We start from the raw sequence: 10,925 nt of genomic DNA on the forward strand, positions 1-10,925 counted from the left end.
CTGCTCTGTGTGTGTGTGTGTGTGTGTGTGTGTGTGTGTGTGTGTGTGTGTGTGTGTGTGTGTGTGTGTGTGTGTGTGTGTGTGTGTGTGTGTGTGTGTGTGTGTGTGTGTGTGTGTGTGTGTGTGCGCGTGTGTACATTTAGAAACTCAACTAAACCAATATCCTGATAACTGAATGAGTCAATGACAGTGACGTGTAAGTAATGAGGAAAAGTTCTCTCGTAACCAGAATCATTAGATTCTGTACCTGTATGTTTTTAACTCTGTTCCAAAATAGAAATGTTCCATTTTAGTAGAGTGGAAAATAAAACTAGGAGGGGTTCATTATGTTTATGATTATTGCTATACCTATGAGTCTGTACTTCCTGCCTAGGAGTCTGTACTTCCTGTCTAGGAGTCTGTACTTCCTGTCTAGGGGTCTGTACTTCCTGCCTAGGAGTCTGTACTTCATGCCTAGGAGTCTGTACTTCATGCCTAGGAGTCTGTACTTCATGCCTAGGAGTCTGTACTTCCTGCCTAGTAGTCTGTACTTCCTGCCTAGGAGTCTGTACTTCCTGCCTAGGAGTCTGTACTTCCTGCCTAGGAATCTGTACTTCCTGCCTAGGAGTCTGTACTTCCTGCCAAGGAGTCTGTACTTCATGCCTAGGAGTCTGTACTTCCTGTCTAGGGGTCTGTACTTCCTGCCTAGGAGTCTGTACTTCATGTCTAGGAGTCTGTACGTCCTGCCTAGTAGTCTGTACTTCCTGTCTAGGAGTCTGTACTTCCTGCCTAGTAGTCTGTACTTCCTGCCTAGGAGTCTGTACTTCCTGCCTAGGAGTCTGTACTTCCTGCCTAGGAATCTGTACTTCCTGCCTAGGAGTCTGTACTTTCTGCCTAGGAGTCTGTACTTCATGCCTAGGGGTCTGTACTTCCTGCCTAGTAGTCTGTACTTCCTGTCTAGGAGTCTGTACTTCCTGTCTAGGAGTCTGTACTTCATGCCTAGGAGTCTGTACTTCCTGCCTAGTAGTCTGTACTTCCTGTCTAGGAGTCTGTACTTCCTGTCTAGGAGTCTGTACTTCATGCCTAGGAGTCTGTACTTCCTGCCTAGGAGTCTGTACTTCCTGTCTAGGAGTCTGTACGTCCTGCCTAGTTGTCTGTACTTCCTGCCTAGTTGTCTGTACTTCCTGTGGGGATTGTTCTTGCTACAAAAGACATGAGCTCAAACTGAATCTGAATAATTAACTTGCAAGATTTCCTTTTTGATAATGAATGTATTTGTAAAATATAGCACGAGAGAATATTGACTGCTTTGAAATAGAAATAGCATCTACAAATGTATCATGGTTGGGTCGTGTTCTTACTCATCGACCACATTTTCCTGTTAATGCATGTGGTTTGGGCAGTATGTCTCTACTCCATCCTGCTTGCTCGTAGAAAAACGGGCCGAATGAGCTTTCTGAATGAACCAACGTCCCCATAGAAACCCAGCTGGTAGAAACCCCAAGTCATTTAGAGAATCTCAACCTAATGGTTGGGTGCAAGTCATTTCTTCTTCAGTTATTATCCATACAATGGAAGACATTATAGAAGCCAGGATGTCTCTGAATTCTGAAATAACATTAAATCTATCTGCCCTATTGTCAGGTGTAATAATAACCAAGTCTTTGTGTTGTCAGCCTGTTAACTAGACACAGCCATTAGAGATAGTTATATTATTAACATGGGTACAGAATGGAGAGCTTTGTTAGCTGCTCTTATTGAGCTGAGAGAAGAAAATGGCTAATTTGACGTGAGTAACTTCTGGATGAATAAAACAACCGGGAACAAAAGGGGCCTTTTTATGAGACTTTAATTGCAGAATAGAATAGAGCTCTTTTTACCTCCACTGAATGGCAGGTAGATACTGCTACAGAACAAAACACCTTTTACAGAATACACAGAGGTCTACAAGGTGTCTTTTTCCCTCTGCCGCCTGAAAATGTTTGATCTTATCAAAGCAAGAACAAGGTACTTGAATGCCCAGTTAAATGGACTACAGTTTATATGAACTTTAGCAGAAATATTAGACAATATCACAGTGAGATTGACTGTGTTCATAACATGACTTGTATGTTAAGAACAACCAGTAGGGCCGTCTGTACTGTAGCTTATGGAAAACTAGTTAAAGGACCATATTCATATAATGAATTGAGTCAAAGTAAATGAATCAAACAGTAAATTCACAGAGTGGATAATAGGAGTGTTGAGAAAACTGTTTTCTAAACTGTATTAGGGCGACGAGTAGATGGTTCACTCTGTCATCACAGTGTGTGTGTGTGTGTGTGTGTGTGTGTGTGTGTGTGTGTGTGTGTGTGTGTGTGTGTGTGTGTGTGTGTGTGTGTGTGTGTGTGTGTGTGTGGCCTCACTACTACTAACAGCTGGTGTAGTCATGAGAGCTTCTCTGATGACACAACCACCAGTCAATTTGCAGAGAGTGTTGTAGTCCAGACTGTCTGCTGATCACACACACACACACACACACACACACACACACACACACACACACACACACACACACACACACACACACACACACACACACACACACACACACACACACACACACACACACACAGGTGAATGTGATGACAGCCAGGCAGTAGACAGTAGACTCAATGAGAGGTCACTTCTGTCACTAGATATAACATAATTGCGTGTGTGTGCGTGTGTGTGTGTGTGTGTGTGTGTGTGTGTGTGTGTGTGTGTGTGTGTGTGTGTGTGTGTGTGTGTGTGTGTGTGTGTGTGTGTGTGTGTGTGTGTGTGTAATACAAACAATGTGAAAGAGAAGATGAAACATGGGAGTCCTCTGGTGTAGTGAGGCTTCAACTGAGAGAGAAGATGAAACATGGGAGTTCTCTGGTGTAGTGAGGCTTCAACTGAGAGAGAAGCTGAAACATGGGAGTTCTCTGGTGTAGTGAGGCTTCAACTGAGAGAGAAGATGAAACATGGGAGTTCTCTGGTGTAGTGAGGCTTCAACTGAGAGAGAAGCTGAAACATGGGAGTTCTCTGGTGTAGTGAGGCTTCAACTGAGAGAGAAGATGAAACATGGGAGTTCTCTGGTGTAGTGAGGCTTCAACTGAGAGAGAAGATGAAACATGGGAGTTCTCTGGTGTAGTGAGGCTTCAACTGAGAGAGAAGATGAAACATGGGAGTTCTCTGGTGTAGTGAGGCTTCAACTGAGAGAGAAGCTGAAACATGGGAGTCCTCTGGTGTAGTGAGGCTTCAACTGAGAGAGAAGATGAAACATGGGAGTTCTCTGGTGTAGTGAGGCTTCAACTGAGAGAGAAGATGAAACATGGGAGTCCTCTGGTGTAGTGAGGCTTCAACTGAGAGAGAAGATGAAACATGGGAGTCCTCTGGTGTTGTGAGGCTTCAACTGAGAGAGAAGATGAAACATGGGAGTCCTCTGGTGTAGTGAGGCTTCAACTGAGAGAGAAGATGAAACATGGGAGTCCTCTGGTGTAGTGAGGCTTCAACTGAGAGAGAAGATGAAACATGGGAGTCCTCTGGTGTAGTGAGGCTTCAACTGAGAGAGAAGATGAAACATGGGAGTCCTCTGGTGTAGTGAGGCTTCAACTGAGAGAGAAGCTGAAACATGGGAGTCCTCTGAGTTATTCAGTAACGCACAAATCAGCTGTTTCCTCATCTTCACTCCAATTCCTCTGACCAGAACTCAGCTTCTCAAGTACAATACTGTATCTCATACACGGTGTACTCAAAGGCATACATTGTGATCATGTTGTAGTCATTGCTGTACATTATCCCCATGCTTCATTCATAATTCACAAACATAGAACATGCTACAGTATGTACATCCTGTTATTAGCTCTTCAGAACAGTCTTTACAGACACACATGATGAATTTCAGGAGTGTGAGAACTCTCAGGAGGGCAATGCATTCCAACCAGTGGAGGCTGGTGGGGGAGCTGTAGGAGGACAGGCTCATTGTAATGGCTGGAATGAAATACATGGAATGGAGTCAAACATGTGGTTTCCATATGTTTGATACTGTTCCAATAGTTCCATTCCAGTGATTACAATGAGGCCGCCCTCCTACAGCTCCTCCCACTAGCCTCCTCTGACTCAAACCCCGTAATGTCTTTGAGCTTATCATTACAGCAGACCTCTGCTCTACCCTGCTTCCTTCTGCTGGAACTGTAATAACCCTGCTCTGTGTGTGTGTGTGTGTGTGTGTGTGTGTGTGTGTGTGTGTGTGTGTGTGTGTGTGTGTGTGTGTGTGTGTGTGTGTGTGTGTGTGTGTGTGTGTGTGTGTGTGTGTGTGTGTGTGTGTGTAAGCCTGTATTGTTTTGGGTAAAACTTGATATTACACTCCCAGTCCTGTGATTCCCAAGGTTGGATGATAAAGATTTCCTCAGAAATTCAAAGTATTTGATTTCGCAACATGGAGAGGGAGTCACCTAAATATTTATCAACAAGGAACAAGGACATAAAATGATTTCCTTATTCCGTCAGCAACTGTTGACGTTGCTGATAGGCCTATTGAAAACGTTTATTTTTGCAGGTGAAAATGTCTGGAGAACAAAATAAAACCCTTTTGATAAATTACAATCATTTTTGTTTTGTTTTATAGCACTATGTCATGCTCCATGGCTAATTTTAGTTTTGTTTTATAGCACTATGTAATGCTCCATGGCTAATTTTAGTTTTGTTTTATAGCACTATGTAATGCTCCATGGCTAATTTTAGTTTTGTTTTATAGCACTATGTAATGCTCCATGGCTAATTTTAGTTTTGTTTTATAGCACTATGTAATGCTCCATGGCTAATTTTAGTTTTGTTTTATAGCACTATGTCATGCTCCATGGCTAATTTTAGTTTTGTTTTATAGCACTATGTAATGCTCCATGGCTAATTTTAGTTTTGTTTTATAGCACTATGTCATGCTCCATGGCTAATTTTAGTTTTGTTTTATAGCACTATGTCATGCTCCATGGCTAATTTTAGTTTTGTTTTATAGCACTATGTAATGCTCCATGGCTAATTTTAGTTTTTCTAGATTTAGAATGTAAAACAACATTTATAAAGCAAACATTAACCCTTAGGTCTTGCACAGAAAGTTGTTCAATTGTTTAAGCATATGTTTCAGAACAGTGATTACACATTCTTTTCTCCGAATATTGACCAAAAAAATAGATTTTAAGGTGGTTAGCCATCAAGTGACGGAGTTGACAAGCCACTTCTATCATAATCTATCAATCAGCCAGAGAGTTGATGTTTTACTTCATTCAACATTCATATTCTATCATAATCTATCAATCAGCCAGAGAGTTGATGTTTTACTTCATTCAACATTCATATTCTATCATAATCTATCAATCAGCCAGAGAGTTGATGTTTTACTTCATTCAACATTCATATTCTATCATAATCTATCAATCAGCCAGAGAGTTGATGTTTTACTTCATTCAACATTCATATTCTATCATAATCTATCAATCAGCCAGAGATAGTTGGTTGTTACCATGGTAATTCCAATATTGTTTGTTTAAATATATTTATTCAATAAGGCACCTCTGGGGTTTGTGGTATATGGCCAATATACCACGGCTAAGGGCTGTGTCCAGGCACTCCGCGATGTGTCGTGCTTTAAGAACAGCCCTTAGCCGTGGTATATTGGCCATATACCACACCTCCCTTGTTGCACTACATGTAATGAGAACATGAAGAGGTCATTATGGTAGAGCTGTCCCTGCTCATTCCTGATTTGAATTGACCAAATCTCCAGACACATCTTTTAGGAATCACAGTTTCGAGATAAATAATCTTTAAAGTCACGGAAGGCTATTGCAAGAAACAACATAATAATGTTTCAGTTAATCTCCATTATTGCCCCAAAAAATGTAACACTATTTTGGAGTTTCAAATAGCCATCCTTTTGCCCCAGCATTGAGCCGACATGGAAATGAATAATATTGAAAGTTTTTAGAAAATTGAAGGAAAAAAAGAATAATGTTTGTTTGTTGGCACAGTTGACAGAGGTTGATCACTCATATGTTTGAGAGCAGAAATATTCATGTGCGTAATTCCTCTGGCAGCCTGCATATAGATTCGAGGATGCCCCCGGGCCCCCACACTTCACCAAGAAAGAATGTATCGAACGACAGTTGGTCCCGTTCCGTTCTTACCTTCTAGCGTCACCTCTCTCCCGGCTCGTTTGAGCCCCTGCACCGCCTCGTCATGCGTAGCGTCCCGCAGGTTCACACCGTTCACCGACAGAATCGCGTCACCGACATATAAGGCTTGGGTTTGATCCGCAGCCAGACCTTTGAAGATCTTACTAATAAGTATCGGCATTTTATTCTCTTTTCCTCCCTTTATGCTGATGCCGAGTCCTCCTACCTCTTGCTTTATTACTTTCACACATCTTTTTCGATTGGCAATCGCCTCTGGGACTTGGTCCTGTAAATCCGTGAAAGCTGTCCTCACCGCAGTTTTCGGACTGTTTGTGTGATCCGGGTGAGATGCGTTGCACCCGTAAGATCCATTGGTGATGCCGTTTAGGGTCACATTCTCTCCCAGGTCCTCGCAGCTCAGCGTTAGAGCTTCTTCGTTCAAGTTAGCCAAAACTTTGTGCCATCGGTCCCTCACTAAAACCTCCAAAAATCCACTTTTTTGTACTCTGTTCCCCGAAATTACTGTAGCTACCGCCATCTTTGAAGCATTCTTAAAATGCCATGTGATTAAAACTCACATAGGACTTTACCCCCGAACTTCTCGGCATGGCTTTCCAGTAGTTCAGCAACTTCAGCTAACGGCTCTTTTTTTTGGCAACATAACCCAGTCCCTGCTCCAACAGCCCATATCCTCTTTGGGTGGAGCAAACCTCGAAGGGCAATCCCACTAAGCAAATCACATTTCTATCCACACAGAACACTGCCGAGAGCTGTGCTGAAGTTCAAATGACATGTGTAGCCCACACTAACGTAATGTAAGAGCGTAATACCTTATTACACCCCTATTACATACATTATTACCACCCTTTGACAAACATTACCAGGCATGCTTGGTTTTATTCAGAGGGCGACCCGTGTAAAGGAATGTCCCAATGTTGGGACAGTAGGCACTTTGGAGGTGTCCGCCCAGTAGACTTTTGCCTGTCCCGCTCTCTCTCTCTTGTGCGGCCCATGCAGCGTGCCAGGTGCGCATTGTTTGCTCGGCTTCGGCAGAAAGATTTGTTGGGGGGTTTAAACACAAAACTTTTGTTTAAAAAAAAAGTGAAGTCGTATTTTATAACATCTCACGGACTAAATGCACGTGCAATGGTCATTACACGTGTAAAATAGACTAAACTAGCCTAATAATCTACAAATATGCATTATTATAGGCTAATTGGGAATGAGCATATTCTATGAGTTATTTGTAATGGATGATATACTAGGCGTGGTGGGTACATTTTTCCAACGAAAAACGATGAGAGAACTTTACAGAAATATGTAAACGCCATCTGAAACACGATGAGAGAACGTTACAGAAATATGTAAACGCCATCTGAAACACGATGAGAGAACGTTACAGAAATATGTAAACGCCATCTGAAACACGATGAGAGAACGTTACAGAAATATGTAAACGCCATCTGAAACACGATGAGAGAACGTTACAGAAGTACTGTATGTTAGCGCCATCTGATGGTGGAGAGAGAACCGGCGTAGCCCTGCTGTCTGTCACAATGTACAGTCTATAGCCCTGCTGTCTGTCACAATATACAGTCTATAGCCCTGCTGTCTGTCACAATATACAGTCTATAGCCCTGCTGTCTGTCACAATATACAGTCTATAGCCCTGCTGTCTGTCACAATATACAGTCTATAGCCCTGCTGTCTGTCACAATATACAGTCTATAGCCCTGCTGTCTGTCACAATATACAGTCTATAGCCCTGCTGTCTATCACAATATACAGTCTATAGCCCTGCTGTCTGTCACAATATACAGTCTATAGCCCTGCTGTCTGTCACAATATACAGTCTGTAGTCCTGCTGTCTGTCACAATATACAGTCTGTAGCCCTGCTGTCTGTCACAATATACAGTCTATACCTGCTGTCTGTCACAATATACAGTCTGTAGTCCTGCTGTCTGTCACAATATACAGTTTATAGGTCTGCTGTCTGTCACAATATACAGTATATACGTTTTCTGAGCAAAAATATGTATAAATATTTATTTTTAGTAAAAAAATTATGTTGGACATAAAACTGTAAAACACCAGGAAATCAGATCCAAGTGATTTTAATGTCTGAAATCTGTTCTAAAGTATTCCCATGCATAATAGAGAGATATATGTGATTGTACACAACTGTAAGCACGGTTTGACATGTTTTAGTCAAATATTGTATCTGCTTGGGCTTCTTGCGGTCAATTTGGAGTCTACAAAAGACAGAAGAAACTAGCCCAGATGACTGGCTGAATCTAGTTGATGATCCCTGGTCTATAGCTAATCTTTTCTCCTTCAATATTTATAGGCCTATTTCTGAGAACCAATCTTCATTTTTTCTTTGCATAATATCAAAACAGTTTCTCCTCCTCTTCTGGTCTGATGAAGAGAGTTCTTTCTGTCCTGGGAATAGAGAACAGAAACATTTCTATTAATATACACATCTGATCCGCTCAGGAATAATGTTTCATCATTTTGAGATCAGGCTAAATAAATCTATCCTAGAGTAAAGTCTACCTAGCCCTTTCTATGGGGGAAGCCGAAACTACACCACAGTCCCTATTTAGTGCACTACTTTTGACCAGGGCCTATAGGGTTCTGGGGAATAGGGTGCTATTTCCTGCTTCCGAAAGCTCCGTATCCAGTGGCGACCCGTCATTCAGGGCTGTTTTAAGCCCAACCTATTTAGCTAAACCAAAAACCTTTTATTTTATTTTAGCCTGTTTTGCATGCTATTTTGACATTAATACGTGTCATATATCAGTTTGCAAACAATGTTAAAAAAATTATAATAATTGAGTTAATAAAGCCGCAAACAAACATGGTCTCTTTTTTGTTTTCTTGAGTAAGGCAGCTCCAAAATGCAGGTGTTTCAGTCTAGCTCAGTGCTTTCTGTGGTGGTGGAGCAGCCAGCGGAATATATGGAGCATAGGGGTTGGTAATATTCTTTAGTTGCGCCGTGATTGGCTCAGTGTTCTGTCACTCATGGGGACACTACTTCACCAGAAAATAAATTCAAGCACCTTGGGTGCTGCAACAGAGTTACATTAGAAGTGCCCATCCGGCCTCCCGAGTGGCGCAGAAGTCTCAGGCACTGCATCGCAATGCTTGAGGCGTAACTACAGACCCGGAGTCCTATAGGGCGGTGCACAATTGGCCCAGCATTGTCTGGGTTAGGGGAGAGTTTGGCCGGGGGGGGGGGGGGGGACGGGGGGACGGGGACGGGGGGACGGGGGGGGACTTTACTTGGCTCACGGCGCTCTAGCGACTCCTTGTGTCGGGCCGGGCGCCTGCAGTTGGGTGGTGGTGCAGCTGGCTTCCAGGTTAAGCAGGTGGGTGTTAAGAAGTGCGTTTTGGTGGGTCATGTTTTGCAGGATGCATGACTCAACCTTCGCCTCTCCTGAGCCCATTGGGGAGTTGCAGCAGTGAGACAAGATCGTAATTGGATCGCAGTTGGGTATCACGAAAAAGGGGGTAAAATACCCAAAAAAATAAGTGCCCATCCAAGAAGGCTCATGGTAATTGCCACCTATAAAATTATGTCAAATCTACCGTAGCTTTGATTGGACTGATCATGTTAACATCATACTTTCAAAATCTTAGCTAGCAAGCTAGCAGTCCATCATCAGTCATGTCGACAGTGAAATTAATGTAGGAGAATATAACACATTCGATCTGGTAAAAGATAATACAAACAAAAAAAACATGCGTTTTCAAATTTTTATTTTGTTCCATCATATTTGAAATGCAAGAGAAAGACCATAATATCATATTGGAGTTTAGGCACAATTTAGATTTTGACCAACAGATGGCAGCAGTGTGTGTGCAAAGTTTCAGACTGATCAAGTGAAGCATTGCAATACTGCACTATATTTTCTATCAAGTCTTCCCAAATGTGCCAAATTGGTCAATTGATACATTTTCAAGTAGATAACTATAGAGAACATACAAAAAATATATGGTAATACAAAATTTAAGTTTACAAACTCCCAGGAATGTCATACATGATGGATAATTAGCTTCCTACAGAAAAAACACTAACATTCACACATCTAGATGGCCGGACGGGGTGGGTGTGGGGCCAGAGACAGCAGAGGTTCAAACTGTAGATACCAGTTCCTACATTTTAATATAAAAATAGATTCTATCAAACAAAACTATCCTACATTTTATCTCTGGGACCCTCAGGATGACAAATCAGAGCAAGATTACTGAATGTAAGTACATTATTTACCTTCAGAGGTGAATGTATCAAACCAGTTTCCGTGATAAACGTTTTTTGTTGTTGTGCACTCTCCTCAAACAACGGCATGGTATTTGTTCACTGTAATAGCTACCGTAAATTGGACAGTGCAGTTAGATTAACAAGAATGTATGCATTCTGCCCATATAAGACATGTCTTTGTCCTGGAAAGTTTGCTGTTACTTACAGCGTCATTCTAGTCACATTAGCGCACGTTAGCAACAACGGTCCCGGTATAGGGACACCGATCCCATAGATCCTTACTAAATCTCAGACTTCAATGAGTTCAAGACTCGGAACTCGGAAATATTGAGATTTCCCAGTTCCGAGTTACCAGTTGTTTTGAATGCGGCAGAAGTCATGCTGGATTGACAACATGGCCAATGTTAAGAGACTACCTGATTGGATGATTATAATGATATATAGGAGAAAGTAATGACATATTTAGAGAAGGATAGAAAGGAAGAGCGTTAACAGGAGAGGAGAGAGA

The 10,925-nt window shown here is 42.0% G+C and overlaps 1 protein-coding gene across 3 annotated transcripts in view; it reads right to left on the reverse strand.

The window, feature by feature from the left end:
- The window catches only part of LOC106574019 (beta-1-syntrophin), an 85,338-nt gene extending 78,339 nt beyond the window's left edge, over positions 1-6,999 (reverse strand). Inside the window, exon 1 of one of the 3 annotated variants that reach the window (XM_082959274.1) lies at positions 6,165-6,982. In XM_082959274.1, the coding sequence (XP_082815400.1) occupies positions 6,165-6,690 (526 nt within the window). In that variant the 5' untranslated portion in view covers positions 6,691-6,982. Of the gene's footprint in view, positions 1-6,164 lie in introns of all 3 variants that reach the window. The other 2 variants (XM_045696710.2, XM_082959276.1) reach the window with 2 other exon arrangements.
- Between the last annotated feature and the right edge of the window lie 3,926 nt (positions 7,000-10,925).

Source organism: Salmo salar, chromosome 02, assembly GCF_965601325.2.
Source record: "Salmo salar chromosome 02, fSalSal1, whole genome shotgun sequence".
Classification (NCBI taxonomy): Eukaryota; Metazoa; Chordata; class Actinopteri; order Salmoniformes; family Salmonidae; genus Salmo; species Salmo salar.